Source organism: Diorhabda carinulata, chromosome 2 (genome assembly GCF_026250575.1).
Source record: "Diorhabda carinulata isolate Delta chromosome 2, icDioCari1.1, whole genome shotgun sequence".
Lineage (NCBI taxonomy): Eukaryota > Metazoa > Arthropoda > Insecta > Coleoptera > Chrysomelidae > Diorhabda > Diorhabda carinulata.
Window position 1 is genome coordinate 36,633,649 of NC_079461.1, and position 16,785 is coordinate 36,650,433.

The 16,785-nt window shown below is 31.5% G+C and overlaps 1 protein-coding gene across 1 annotated transcript in view; it reads left to right on the forward strand.

Moving 5' to 3' along the window:
• The first annotated feature begins 9,510 nt into the window (after nt 1-9,510).
• LOC130903381 (transforming growth factor-beta-induced protein ig-h3) overlaps nt 9,511-16,785 on the forward strand; it is a 58,528-nt gene continuing 51,253 nt past the window's right edge. Inside the window, exon 1 of the mRNA XM_057815447.1 lies at nt 9,511-9,838. Within this exon, the coding sequence (XP_057671430.1) occupies nt 9,649-9,838 (190 nt within the window). The 5' untranslated portion in view covers nt 9,511-9,648. The remainder of the gene's footprint in view (nt 9,839-16,785) is intronic.

A 16,785-nucleotide genomic window follows, 5' to 3' on the forward strand; every position in this document is an offset into this window, starting at 1 on the left:
ATTCCCATAAACAAAATCAGAAACTATTCCTTGGAGCTAGTAAAAACACAAGAATAATAAAAAGAAGTCACTCATGAAAATAAAAAACGCTGAATAAGACATAATAACAAACGAAAAAGTAGAGAAATATTTTGGAAATCTTCTAGAAGTGAAGGATGTTAACGAGGTGGAAAATAATAAAACTAAAAGTCAAACACGAGAAGTAGAAATCCAATAAATACAAAAAGAAAAAAACTAAACAATACATAAATTAAAACAGACACCAAAAATAGACCAAATAACGATGAATACATAATAAAAGTGGTAGAATTTGGAATAATAGAGGCACTAAAAATCAATAATGAAAAAAATATATGACACAGGAGGAGTACCAGAAGATTGGGGAATAAAATAAACTCCATCAATTATAGAGGGTTCACAGTTACACGTCAACAAGATATAATATGTGAGAATAATAGAAAATAGAGTTTTGAAAAACCATAGAAAATTCACGAGGACTTAGAGCAAATAGGGAAACAACAGAAGGAAAATTCATAAGTAGACAACTCAAAAAGCAGGAGGGAGATATGCTGTGTTTTATAGATCTTGGAAAAGCATTCGACAGAATCAAGTGGGTAAGTCGGAAATGTAAAACATTAAGATTTTGGAGATATCATAAGCTGATTAGAAGGTACTCGAATTTGAAGATAGAGAAGAGGAAACTCCGCGTTTTGTTCAAATCCATTCCAATCCACAAATTGTCCTTCATAAGGAGCGAGAACAATGCTGAGCACCCGGTTCAACCAGAATCCAATTTCTATAGTGTTCAATTAAAACGTTGTTAAATCTTTATACTTTATTTTACGTCTTCTGTAATCGTACGCTTTATCTTGAGAATTTTCCAAACTTTTTTGTCTTTTTTCTACTCTATTTCCTATGGTCAAATGAATTCAGAAATTATTTCATAAGGTATACAATTTATTTGTAGATAAGTATTGTCGTGTCCCGATCAAGAAGCTAAAATATTTTTGGTATCAACACCTCATGCTTTCTGGTCTAATTCGTACGACGAAATCGATTTAGGCGTTCGAATCTAGCATCCAGATACAGTATTGAAACAAAAAATAATGAGTAGCTATTTCTTGCACCATATTTCTTAATAATTATTTTTTAGATACGGTTTCGACTGGAATAGTTTCCTGATATCCCTCAAACAATGAACTTATCAGGTAAAAACAAGGTTAATCTCATTAGGGCAATCCTGACGAGGTCCAAGCTAACCCTATTTGAAATAAATCAAATTGTTCTGATCATATCTATACAAAGGAATCTCTCAGGACCCCCTGATAGGTTTTTATGATATATAATGTATTCTTATAAATAATTTTCGCTTTGTTGAACCACTCGACTATATTCCAACCATAGAACCATACATAGAAGAATAATCCGATCAGTACCACGTAAAAATACCATGACCAGAGGTAATTCTGATATGGATTATATTCGGTAAACTGATTAGGACTTCAGTAGTGATCTGCGTTACATCCTTGTCAGGTTATCCTGACCAATAAATTATCTAATAAGTTCCTTATCGGGCCGTAAATTTCTAGTCAAATATTCACAAAAAACTTTTCATTCGTAATTTTCGTGCTGTCATTATCTCAACGTTCCTAATACAAATAAAAAATTCATCATCTTTACAGTTGTTTGGATATTATCAAAGGTCTATTTTTAGAGGACCATAAAACAAATAAATAAATTGGAGTCGGAGCCGAAGAGGGTCCTCATTGAATTTCACGGTGGATAGAGCATGAAATTCAATGTGTGATTTGTATTGATTTTTGGCGATAACAGGGGGTTAAATGAATTTACTGTGACGGAAATTACTGTCTGAAACAGCGTGTACATCGCATCCTGATGGATGATGATTATCTCATTTACATGTACCTGCTTATTGCCCGGTGTCCGTTTTGAAATAGTTTCTCATTGGTTGAACTATCAACATACGAAATGAGTGCATAGAAATCTAGTCAATTATCTTCCAATAAACTACGAATTGGATTAGTTAACTTCTTTTCAAATGTAAGATAAATTTGATAAATTTCTTTCAGATATTTCAAGAAATGAATAATTTCTTGTACGTTTCGTACTTTTATGACTAGATTTTCCAATTAAGAAGCCCAACGTCACGCCAATAAAGTCTCGAAAGTTGAGAAACAGAAAAGTTTCCACACATGCACCGAATTTCAGAAGTTTTCTCATACTTCCCGGAAAAGTAGGAAGTTCCCATATTGTTTCGTATATTAGTCTGAATCGTCGAAATTGTCTCGTGTTCGATTTATAGCAACTCTTGGAAGGCCGGGAGGAGATGCTTCAAATTCACATCTTTGTTCTGCAGCTGATCTAATGGAGTAGTTTATCTTTTGAGTTGTTGTTCGGAGTATTTATTTGTTTTCTCGGATACTAAATCAATATAATATGGTTACGTCTAACGCACTCTTCTTTTTCCCTCGAGGAATTTTCTCGATCCTTCACTGTTTTTTTTTTTCAATTGAGACAATAGCGAAAAAAAATTTTTCCACTCCATTTCATTCGAATTAATTTAGTTTATGACTAATTTCCCACAATTATTTACTAGTCGACTGTCTATACGGGGCGCAAAAAAACAAAAATATCGCTCTAGCACCATAACCTAACTTTAAGAACCTAACTGATTTTTTTCTATGAGTAGAAGGTTCTCATCGATGAAGCTGCAAGAGCGTTTCGTACATCTGGCTTCTTAAGCAAACAAAGCCTTGGCACAATATCGGCTAAGAAGTCTAAGATGCCCAGAAACGATATTAAACTGGTGGTCGATCTTGTGCTAGATCACTGCCTCGTGCACTATAAATTCCTCAAGAAATAGCAGACCATTTGATCTGCGAATGTCCTGCTCATTTCAGCGAAACTCTTAGGTACCTCGTAGGAGTAGTGCTAAGCTAGATAAAAAACCTCTAGAAAAATTGCTAGCTTCGGAAGAAGTCTACGTAACCAAAGTTAGAGCTTCCAGAAGTATTATTCTTATAGCAATGATTGTTTATAAATAATTTATTCAATTGAGTATTATATGGAGTTATTTTTAGCCCCTGTATATTCGAAACTAGCGCAATATGTAATTGATAATACTAAATTCTTGGGTAGAATAATTTCCTATTGAAAATTTCATTTTAAATAGAATCAGGACCTCAAAGGTTTTTTTTTATTGTTTTTAATCGTGTACCAATTTTCAAAGAATCCGGATAGAAATTCCATGAGATAATATATCTGCTCTATGTGCTTCCTTTCATATATACAAGCAATAATAGTGACATTGGCTCTAAAAGAATGCAGACCTTTTTTTAATAATGTTCTTTATTTCCTATCTAAATTCCAAAGTAGTAGTAAATTTGTTTGTTGTCAGATAGTTTGGTCCAGATCGTTATATCATCAAAAAATCCTATCTAGAAACCGTCATAGTCTGGGTACGTATAAATGATTAAAAGAAAAATTGTTTTATCGGGAATAATCTGATTAGAATTGGTGTAAAGTAGCTAAGCAAGGTCCATATATTTAAATGATTTACTTGATTGATTTCTTCTCCATTTTAACTATGTTTTGCTTCCTGTTTATCTCGTTGCATTCACTACGTTTAATTCGCGTCTAATTGTGTCTTTCCTCAATTTATCCAACCAGTTATTTTCATTTTGTACGTTGTTATTTTTTGTTTCAATTTGTTTGTTAGCACCCAGGATTCGCGACCATCGATCAACATTCTTAGTAGTACTGATTCGTAAATTCTCGTTTTTGAACGTTTTGCTGAAGAATATTCTATACGTTTGTACTATTCCGATTATCCATAGATGCTTTGGCCTGTTAACGCTATCTTTGTTCATTTCTTGTATTTGCACAGTTATTTTTTCTGGTTTGTTTGATATTTTCATTATATCTGTCTTTTGTATGTTTATCTGCTTGCTTTATTCCATCATTCCATTTCTGTATTCTATTTTGTAGCTCTTCTTTTGTGTTGGCGAATATTAGTAGGTCGTCCGCACATATTAGTTCATTTATGCAGATTGTGTTCTGTTTAGCCCCCTCGGATTATTTTCTATTCCCAGACTAGAAAAAATGGTTCAGTGATCGAAGATTTTCCAACAAAGAAGAGGTGATATCGGCAGTATCGAGCTTCTTAAACATCGCTGTGAAAATTGTATGAAGCTAGAACGAGATTCGATGGAAAAATAATAATAGTTTTTTTCCAAAATTGTGTTATCTTCGTTAGGCCAGGTACCGGGACCATCTTCGTACAACTACAATGTCTGACGCACGTTTCTTAAATCAAGATTAACTAAATCTCTAAAGACGAGCTTCGGACAGTGTAATTGTAAAATTTGTAAAAGTATCCACCGGACTATTACGATCTATATATATATATATATATATATATATATATATATATATATATATATATATATATATATATATATATATGCATAGACTATATTCGCGTATAATCGAGTAGGCTTAGAGAAGGATATGCCCAACAAAAATATACGACTAGGGTTGAGTATGATGTGGAAATATGCGACGCGTTCCTATCTTTGAGGATTTTTCGCTCTTGTGTGACCATTGCTACGAATTTATTATTTTTGAGAACGTGCATAGCTTATACAAAGTTTTATCCCGAAGCAAAAAATGATATTCGTTATGTTCATCACACAAATACGCAATTTCTCTTCATTTTTCCGTGTTATACAGGGTGTCGCACGACGAGTTGAAACTATCTGTTTATATGGCAAAATACTTTTAACTTTTAACTAAAATATTTTCAAAATCGACTGTAGCTCTGTTATTTTAAATAGAACACCTTGTATATTAATATATTTTTGAAATCTACGTAATATTTTAGTATACTTTTGTCTAAAAACTTTTTTAAAAAATGCGTACTTTTTGAGTTATTAATTTTCTTGTAAAAAATTCAACCGTTGCACACCCTTATAAATTATTTTTTTACAAAGATACCCTTAAAGATATGGAAATAGTTTATATTCGGTTGCTTTAAAGAAGGTCAGACGTATTTGAATCTATGTTGAAAAATTTTCCATTTCATACAGGGCGTGTATAAAAAGTGTTCAAAGTTTAACTTCATAAATATCAAATTTCTTCATTTTTTTAAATAGGACCACCCGGTTTTTTCTATTTTAATGCCTTCCGTGGTTAAAAGCAAATTTACATAATCTTCGTTATTATATTGAGAACGAGCCATTTTAAAGATTTTCGAAACTATCAACAATTGACAGATGACAGTTAAATAAGTGTCATTTATTACAAAGCCTCTCTAAAAATTAACAAAAAACATTTAATATCTGGATAACGGTAAGGTTTAGGTATTGAAAAGTATACATGAATTTGCATTATTTTTCACCTCTGAATGCATTAAAATAGAAAAAACCGGGTAATTCTATTTAAAAGAATGAAGAAATTTGATATTTATGAAGTTAAACTTTAAACACTTTTTATACACACTCTGTATAGAATAAAAAATTTTTCAACACAGATTCAAATACGTGGGACCTTATAAAAGCAGCCTAACAGAAACTATTTTTACAACTTTAAGGGTATTCTCGAAAAAAAAATAATTTATAAGGGTCTGCAATGGTCAAATTTTTTACAAAAAAATTAATAACTCAAAAAGTAGGAATGTCTCGAAAAAAGTTTTTAGACAAAATTATACTAAAATTTTACGTAGATTCCAAAAATGTATTAATACACAGGGTGTTTTATTTAAAATAACAAAGTTACAGTATCTTTTACTACAAGTATTTTGCCATATATACAGGTAGTTTTAACTCGTCGTGGGACACACTGTAAACCCAACAATTTCGCACAATATATATAATTCTCATTAATAAATATAAATTGATTCGACTAACACAATATTTTCTATAAAAACAACCGATATTGATGATAAATAACTACAAAATTAGTCAACTGAAAATCAATGGAATTCTCGTCAGTTATTTTTTTTTTAATTAGAAGCAAATAATTTTGCGTGACAGAAACTAGTAACTGCTCTAATAGAAGTAAATACCACCTAGGTGTGTAGGGTTTTAAACCTAAATATTTACAACTCCGAATATGAAGTCTACACGCGAACATGTCATAATTCAGTTTTATTAACATAAACATTGTCAACGTCGCATTTAACATAAACTCTATGCAAATGTACTTTGATGAGACTACAAAGATGAAGTTTGAAAAAAGTAATAGAGGTGGGTGTGGTGCTTTCATTACTTTATTCATTATTCAAATATACACAGAAGGTTACACAACAAAGATTATTTCGAAAGAAAAAAGCTTCGCTACCTACAAAACTTCATGATTTATTTATCGTTTCTTCCAAGATTATTGTCATATTGAGAGTTGCTTTTTACCACACGAATTGCATAGATTATTTTTTTCAAATTCGAGCAAAAATCAAAGAAATGTATCATTCTGGATACGTTATTCCGGTTAAAATTGGATCATAAACATGTAATGAGAATAATAAATCGCTTACAAGCTTGATTTAAACATTCATTCATTCATATAGCGGAATTTCCATTGCATTGAAGAACTGGATTTAGAAAAATCAATAAAACATTTTCAGTACTTAATATTCTTCCATAGAATAAAACTAAACCCTAGTAGTAAGTAAACTAAATAAATAAAACGTCTCAACTAATCAATTTGGTATATCTGTGACTGATATTACTAAGAATTCTCTTTTTTTAAACGCAAAAGTCCAAACTACGGTATGCAATTTCCATTGAGATCAAACAGTTCTTCTTCGATTCGGCTTAATGCAATTTTCTAATTAATGCCAAGAGCTTAACCAAGTTGAGTATTACGAAAACTGCTAGGATTCTAAGGATAGGGACGATGAAAATGTGAATAGACCAGTGAGGGTCGTTTTTTATTTTTATAATAACTCAACAATGCAAGAATTTCATTCAATATCTAATAAATTACGAGCATATTTTGGTAATTGGCAGGAATTATTAACTATCGAATTGTAATACAATCCAAATAAATTTGAAATAAAAATAACTGATTGTCAAAATGATCAGTAGGTATCAGTCTTTTAAACTTAATAAGGAGTAAGAATTGAGTCCAAAACTGATGTATAGAAAAAATCTCTAATGACATTTGTTTCTTTACTGTTACTATATGCAAAAATATAAAACGAAAATTCTGTTTTTCTGGTGTGAAATATTCTGGACTTAGGATGAATTCATCGAAGACTATGTACAGACTAGATAGTAGAATCTAGATGATTTTTATGGCCTAACGTAAGGAGATATCATCCCGGATTTCTATAAATAAGTCAATTAATCAATCAAATAAAACAATTGGATCGCGTTAGTTTAGGTTAGGTTACACAAAACCACACACCATAAAGAATACAAAAATAAAAGAAAAACCCAAAGAATGTCTTTAAGATCGCATTAAACCCAAAAGGTAAAGCTTCAAATGTTGGATTATACATCGGGAACCAAGGAAGAGGAAGGAATCTATAGGAGAAACTACCTTTTTCATACATGAAATCATTGGAGATGGAAATTATTCAATACCATCTTATTTTGAGCAATTTTTTAATCACTATTGCTCGGTCTATACACCCTATGTCGATATAATAATGAATAGAATCTGTGAAATGGAAGGATTATGTTTCTTAGATATCGGGAGGCGTTAAGCTCAAGATTCGGAAATGAACTACTTGGCAATCCTCACCTTCCGCTTCTTAGCACCGAAGAGGATTGCCCTACTAAGTTTGGATTTTGCCTGTATGATGCAAGCGCTTTTCTCAAAAGCCAATCCCGGATTCAATCTTTTTTTGATATTCTAAAAGAAAGATTTTTCTACAATATAGAGTTTAAAAAAAATCATATTCTCCTTGCCTCGCTAATTATTTACTAGAATTAATTCTTATGACGTATTTTAAAGAGGCATGCAACATATTGTGTATTGGAATTTTTCTTCATAATATTCCATTGTGTATAATTTAGGGGAGCGCAAGCAGGAATGTCGAGATTTACTTTAACGTTGTAGATTAATTACATAATTTGAGGTACTGGAAGATCCACAAACCGCTGCATTGACATTCTTGAGCGCGATCCATTTATTTTTATGTTAAAACTAAACTAAGAATAATTAAAAATTTCTCTTTGGACCAGTTTTTACATGCTTAAGTTGCACTTGGACTGATTCCTCGGAAAAAAATGGATTATAGATCATTCCATTCGATTTTTTCCCAAGAAATTTCTATATAATTTTGAAGAATAATAATTCAGATTATGAACACCCTTTTAAATAATCAACAGATTTTGTAGTGTATCTTATAATAACTCGATAGGTTCGAGTATTTTGATTGAAAGCATTTTTACGGCTTCTCAATATTTTCTAACCCCGTGGCAACTTTTTCTTCAAGTACCATACATTTTGTAGAGTGTAGGTGTGTACTATTAGCTGAAGGCACCCCTCTATGTGACCATCATTTCTATAAAAACCAAAAATCCCATGTCAGAGACACATTCGAGCATCTCATCTTTGAAGAATCCGTAGAAGTATCTCCAACGTGTATCTGAGCTTGACATTGTTGCTATGCACAACATTTAGGTGTTGAAAGATCTGCTCCAGATGGATTCCGTATGCCAGCTCGCATAAATCTGCAACAGCTGCAATATTTGGAAAAGAAAAACGTCTCATTGATCGTGTTTATCTTATTCAAACACATGGACATAAGTTTTATAATAAATCCATAAATATTTATCTATTTTTAGCATCTTCTACGATCTCGAATTGTCCGTTAATCCACTTAATATTTCAAGGATTCGAGGGCTCCTGTAGCTACTATAAACTGTAACGCCGCATTACGCTTCTAAAAAGTAACATCGGCATCGTCCTTTCGCAGCCAGATTATAAGATATTCCCTGTTAAATTTCCCTGAATATTTGAGGGAAAAGCAAATGATCCTATCTGGATCCTTTCCTGACAATGCATATTTTAGAATCATCTCGATGATAAATTATAACTAAGCAGAAGTAATAACGGTAATTTATGGTTCCATTACCGACTTGAAATTGAAATTACTTTATATAACAAATGCGTGGATAAATATACTTTAATTCAAAGTTGTTTTTTATTCACGCGGTTATTTTCTTTACAATAAATTCTTATTTACAACACATTTCGCAAAACTAACAGTTTACAAATACTTACTATGAGGATGATTATGCTTTTTTCGAAACGTTTGATAAGCTAGATATTTATTGTTTCATACTGTATTTCGTAATTACATCTAACCTGATTTTAGTAGATTAAATTTATCCATCGAATTCTAAGAAAAAATAATTAATTTATTGTTATAAATAAATGTTAGGTAGGGTAATAAAATAGTGAAAATAAAAAGTTGAGTATTATCTCATATAGAATCGATTCTTGAACTACTTCTCCAGTCCTTCTCCTCGGTTCCGCCACCACAGTTATCCACCACCGCCAGTGCACCGCCGCACAGAAAGAAGACGGCACGGCACACACTGCGATACAAACCGGCAGTTTGTGTTATGGTGTTCCGCAGTTTAGAGTCACCAGTCGCGTTGCTCAACAAGTGACATGGCCGGTAACGTCGGAATATCGTACCTCGTGTGCGTCCTCATGACCTGCTCAACATCGCTCTTCGTAGACGGTGCCGTTGTTCTGCCGAATACTTCAGGAATTGATGGACAACTCACTGCCAATCACAACGTCGATCATTTTTTTTCGTTGTGGCTGGTTTTTAGTAACGACGAAGTTAAAATATCAGGTTTGTAAAATTAGTGTAATTAGGAATATCCAAATCATCAACGAGTTGTTTTATATTTATAAGGAATGTTACAGAAAAACTGAGTAATCTTAGACTTTCGCGGTCCCTTCGTTTTTTGGCTATAGAACATCCGATTTCGATGATTTTTTTTTCAAAATTTTCGTTTTTACATCGGATTTATGAAAAAAAATATGGGAAATATCTCACCTGGAGATTTCATATAGTTTTATGACTTTAAATGTGACGCACTTCTTCGCATATAATCGTTCGTAACTTTTTTACAAAACACCAAACGCAGTTTATTGATTTTTTTTGTTAATCTACACAAAAAACGAACATTTTGGGAAAAATTTTTTGTTTATTCATTTTCTATGTCACTTAAAGATTTCATGTGGTTTTCTGACTTTAAATGTTATAATAAACCCTCTAGAAAATCGAAAAATCATCCGATTTTGATGATTTTTTTAGAAATCTTCGTTTTTACGACGATTTTATGTGAAAAAATATAGGAAATATCTAACTAGAAGATTTTATACGGTTTTCTGATTTTAAATTATCTTTAACAATCGCCCTTAGGAAGATACCATTCTTTTAATGGTAAAAATTTTCAATTTTTCAAAATTAACTTTTAGTATCGTACTAGTATCGTATTCTATTACAATAAGTGATTTTTAGAATGTTTTCGTTCATATAACTTTAATGATTAATTAATAAAAAAGGTGCAAGTGAGAAAAGGTAAATTTCAAAAGGAATTGTCAATATTTTTAATTGTAAAAACCTGATAAATCAACATTTTCGTGTATTTTTTTTTTCAATTTGTTCATTTTTTTGTGTAAATTATGAAAAAAAATAAAACAACTCCATTTAATTATTTGGAAAAAAGTTATCAACAATTATACGTGAATGAGTGCATTTTCATAAACATTTAAAGCCCTGAAACTAATATAATTTTCCATTTTTTTCATTCCTTAATTTTTTTCCGTAAATCCGCAGTACAATCGAATATTTTAAAGAAAAAATTCAGTGCCAAAAAACTAGAGGACCGCGAAATTATAAAATTACCAAAAACTGTTCTTTATTCAAATTTCATGCATATCTGGGCATTTTTTCAATTTTTTACATACTTTAAACAATTTTCACCTTAATTTTTCAGTTCTTTAAAAAATGTGATTGCCCTAATTCAACTCAACGTTTTAGTTTGCGCCCCTTTCCGACTTAATCGGGTAAAACATTCAAACAATTTTCCACTATTTTCTACAATTTTATTTCTTCATCCACGAATCAATCACATAAAATCGGTAGCACAAAATTTGAAATATCTATATAAATATTTGATTATCATGAAATGTCGTTATATGATAATTATTTCAAAAATATCTTTAGTGCCTCAAGAAATTCAATCCATTTTAAACGATGGCGAAATTTCTTATTATCTACAGAATAAAATGAAAATGCCTTGTTGAATTTGGTAATGAATGTTAAATATTAGAATAAAGATACAGTTTGAGGCTTTAATGGAAATACCGTTTTATTATTTAAGTACGTAGGTAAAAGTTGATGGGTCGTTTTGAAAAAACATAATCTAATTAATTAAAACAAAATTAAACTATTAAACAGTACAATATTGAAATGGAAATTGAGCCTAAATAAGATTGCTAAATAAAAAATTTAGTTACTTAATAATGTACCCAGGAATCTGTCGTTATTTATCCAAAAAAATACGATGTGTAAATTGTTGTGTTGATATTTTTTTCTCCAGTAGAAATACCACGAAATCAGTCGATTAAATATTATACTAAAAACAGATACCGTGGGTTATTTTTAGTTTATCACGTTGCCATGGATACATATTGATTTATTTCGATTTTAACGTTTCAAATATCTAATATTTCAAAACGTCAGTCACCCTCTAATATTGATAAATGTTTAAAAAAATTTTTTTAGCAACAAGCCTTCGAAAACGTTATAAACTTTTTTCAAACAATTATCAATGTCTTTGGGTTAGTACTACTGAAAATTTTAATTTACTGAGCAATATACTCAGTCCAACGTTGATTTCATATCTGGAAATAGCTTTCTTCTATTCTTTCATGTTCGTAATGCCAATATTGGTGCCGAGATTTTCTTCCATTTTTGGAAAAAGACGCTTGGTGTTAAATCGAGTGATTAAGGTGGATATAAATAGATAAGAAGACGTAAAACTTGTAGTTTTGTAATTCCTTTTATCATATTGACTCTCGATTCATCATAGGTATATTTGTTTGCCAAATTATTGCATATGATCAAAGAAAATTCCTCGACTTAAATTGGACGTAGTTGCAGTTTGTAGTCGCTCGTTCTCTACTACCACATTATCACCATGGATAAATTTACTGAACTGCTTTGTCAATGTTTTCAATTCGAAACAACAAGTTTTAGGATAAGTATTGAATACAAAAATCTACCACCATACTCTGTATACTTGTTATTAAACATCCATTATTTTCGTCTGAATTGGTTAAGTTGAATTCCTAATTATTCTACAAGAAATATTCACATGGTCGATGTTCCGCGACAGAGGATGTTATAGATGAAGCAATTCATCAAAAAAATTGATGTAATACGATCGATTTCAATATAAATAATATCATCTTCTTATATCTCGAAATATTTAGCGTCATCTAAGTACAGATGGAATTTCGTTCCTAAAATTTCTCTGTGTTAATTCTCTTAAATCACACTCAGTCGGATGTTAAGTAGTAACCAAAAAAAAGGAAGTAACTTTCTCACCTTTATACATTCTCATTGGTATAAAAAGAATGAAATTAACTCATCCGAAATAAATCTTAGAGGCGTTGTTCTTTGTTCTCTCCAAAACCGTAGACGTTGATGAACAACCCGAGGTCCTTTTAATTCGTTTCGAGATGATCACGATTTAGATAATACCGTGATGGAGTATTCTTCCATTGATTAGAATCCATATAGGATGTGGGAGTTCAATATGGAAGATTATGATATTAAAATATAATAGAAAATCGGAAAAGTTTGACGAAAATTGTGATATTATAATCCCTATTTACATCTGTTAGTTAATGCCCATTCAAACTATCAAACATTGTTGAAGTCGATCAGATAATTTATAACGAGTGTCCTGATTCCCATTTTGAATACATTCGTCCTTTTAGTTCAATTCATTTGCATATTTTAGTGACTATAAATTAAGATCGACATTGACAATTGACTTATATATCAATTATTGAATAACACCCCATCTGTTATTGATTTTGAGTGCTACACATACGCCTCCAATAAATAATTGTTTGTATTTGCAAATAGAGCGTTTCCGTCGAGGAAACATATCGGATTTTAATGCCAATAACTGATCGTTTTGTCCAACAGAAAAAAACCTGTGAACGAAGTAGGTATTTAGGTAAGATGACATTGAAGCTCGGGTCTATTTTCTTATAAAGAATGTCCAAATCACGTCCAGAAACGTAACTATATCCTCAAGCATTGAACAGCTTTTGGTTTTATTTGGAAACCGCGTTTGAAATAATTTTTGTCTCGATGATTCACGGCTTAATTTCACTTTTTCTCGTATACTCAAAGTTTCTCTAGAGTTATTTCCTTGGAATAAGTTGAAAGATAATATTTGGAGTATTCACATTTACTTTTAAATTGATAATAAAAAGATCGCTGTCCTTATAAAAAGTATCGACATCTTTTTACCGTAATTACACACACTGTTTCAACATACATACAAATTACTTGGATGGATATACTTAACAAGTTCTATTGTGAAATAATTCCGGAAACAAGGGCGGGCTGAAAACATTCTTTTCTTACCAAAGGGGACGATGAACTTCATAAACGTATACTTTAGTTTCAACTGACAATTATAATAATTATGCAATGTACTCAATTAAAAATTGAGTGGTAGAAATCTAGTAAATTATGCCATATCGACTTAAGTTAACTGCTGGCTAAGTAAGCTGGACTTGCTGCTTGATATATCAGAAAAATACTGTTGGATGAAGAAAAAAATGAGATTAAGATACTGCAGAATCCATAGAATACGAGTTGCGGATCAAAATCAAAATGATTATAGAAAGTAAAGAAAATTGAATGGAGATTTTTTCAAATATACATAATATATTACTTTGCCTTTTTTCATACTTATCGTCCAATTCATGACGTACATAATCGTTTTGCAATCAATAGATTGTATTCAAGATTCAATCTTATTGAGAACGTTCGCGCTGAAAAAGCTGTACAGGGAAGTTTGGATTGAGATCAAAATCAAAATAGATTCGTCGTCTAAACAACTAGGGTTAAGTCGTCCTTCCAGTTTATAAAAAAATTTATTGAAGAATCTTAGAATTGGAGCTTTAACGTTTCATCTTGTGCAGGAGTTGAAACCAAATTTCCATCGAAGGCTTCGCCAATTCAGCAGATAGATAAATATTCCTGCCAATGGAGATTGTATTAAACTTTCTTTTGATGCAATTGGAACCAATCTCTACCTAAATCTGTGGTTGCAATAATGTACGGTGAAATTTAAGTCTTCTTCATAAAAATGAGACCCAACGGTGATTCTCCATCACTAAACAGGGTGGTCAAACATTTTTCGATCGAAATCACGTTTATGAACTCCTGTATATAATCTTGTATGAGTGGAGTTTCAATTTACATTTTAATGGATGAGGAATGATTCTAGCTTTGTTTTATGTAATTCTTCTGGACAGATTACTGTCCAAAAACGACGATTTTGATTGTTTATAGATCTGTTTGATCAAAATTACGTTTATGAACTCCTGGAAAATCGTATTCTTGTATGAGTGGAGTTTAAATTTACATTTTAAGGGGTGGAGTATTCAAAAAACTTTGATTCTAACTCTGTGAATATTTTGTGGAGCTTGACGAGGATGACTGGTCGTTTCATTCTTTGTACCTGATCGTTACAATGTTAAGTTACAATCAGAAACTCTATTGAACTATAAAGAAGAAGAAAATATTTGGACTGGACGCTTATTTTACTAGCTAAGCAATTGAAAAAGGACTGTGCAGTTAATATTGAAAAAATATAAATGTGAAAGCTAATTTATATTAACAACTTTCTTTATCTTAAGGTACCACGTCGCAACCAATCTTATTTAATTTGATATATGATAAACCCCTTTGTAGGGACGGCTTTGAAATAGAATAAACAGAACGAGCTACGGTAAAGAGAGGAAATAGTTTCCCCAATTAACCTTTTCGGTTTTCTTAGTTCAGAGAGTACGAACTTTCTTGTTACACTTTTTAAAGTTATTTGTTACTAAATTAGAAGCGAAATTAATTGAGTTGTACGAAAGAATCAACGACTTTCCGAGTATTTAATTTTTAATAATACGTCTACAGTAGAGTGACTACTAGGCGAAAAGTTAATATTAGCATTGGTTAATGAAGTAAAACTAACTTGCCAGTAGTATACGGTTTCATAGTTATTAAATTTTATAGACATAAACTGTTAAAATGTGAAGAGCATTTCCACAGCCTTGAGGTACAACTAGAAGAAACTACCGCATACTATTAAATCTTATAAACATAAAGATATTAACCAGTAAATTATTATTCTCAATTATCTACGTGGAATTTACTATTTTATATTCTTCTTTATATCAACGACGTTATCATATTCATTTGCTTTTTCTCCTTTTTTTTAGCTCTACTTTTTTGTTAAGTCGTTATTTTTCATTTTATTTCACTCATTTCTTATCATGGTTTCTTTTGGTTGAGTTTCAAGGCTTTAATTGTTTTTTTCAGTAATGTAAATAATATCAATCAAGAGTTAATACGATATAACTTGAGTCATAATCGTAAAGAAATGTTAAAAAGGCGCCAATTGAAGTGGTGATCCGATACTCTCTATATTTATAGGTGATTTACTTCAAGAACAAATTATATAAGACCGTATGTTGAGAAAACCGAAAAAAAAAGAAATTTCCACGCCTTTGACAACTGCCAACAACTTGCCCGAAGAGCATCAGTTAAATATGTATTACAACTACTTCGAGCTATTAGAAAAGACTAATTTCGTAATAATTTTAACTACTAGATTGTAGAACAATAAGTGAAGTGAAGAAAAAGTAAGCCATGGTTGGGAGGAAATTCTGAGTAGGTTACTAACAACTTAGCTCGGTTAGAATCGAAACGAATACACAACCAACCCATCTTGATATAGTTTAGATCTGATTTAAATTCCTGAAACCATATAGATATCGATAGTGTCAAATCAAATATAAATACTTGGGAGTTTATAAATTTGCGGTGGATATTCTTCATCCCAATCAACAGAATCGTCATCTAACAAGACGAAAACGCTGCATTCCCTATTATCTCTTTGAGCCGAATTCACCTTTAGAGGTAGGAATAATTCAAATTAGCATCTAGCACTTTCGTTGGATAGTAATATAGTAAATTTTGGTATCGAACGGCACAAACCTCGAGTAGTTCTTGTACGGATCCAGAAGGACAAGTCCTCTTTCGAGTTGTTGGCTGGCTGTAGAACTGTTCTCGATCTGAAAAGTAGCAGATCTTGTCTAGTGCAAGAATAGGATTGCTTAGGAATGGTATCGAGATTCCGCAAGGGACATGGGACGTTGAATAAGGCACAATTGAGGCTCCGACAGTGATTTTTTCTTCTCCTATCATCTGTGTAGTCTTCAGTATCACTGCTAGTGTCCTTGGTAGGATAGAGAGGACGGTCTTTCGTACACAGAACATACATAGTATTTCTACGGTCGTGAAAATGTTTAAACCCTTCTATTCCTGACCTATAAATATATTTTGTGACATTCAATTCCTGGTAATGAAGATTTTCCGTATAATTTCTAATATATTATAAATCAGAACTACACGTGTAATGATCTTCAGTTAAATTAAATGAAACAACAACCTCTCTCACAATGCTTGCGTTCAGATTCGTT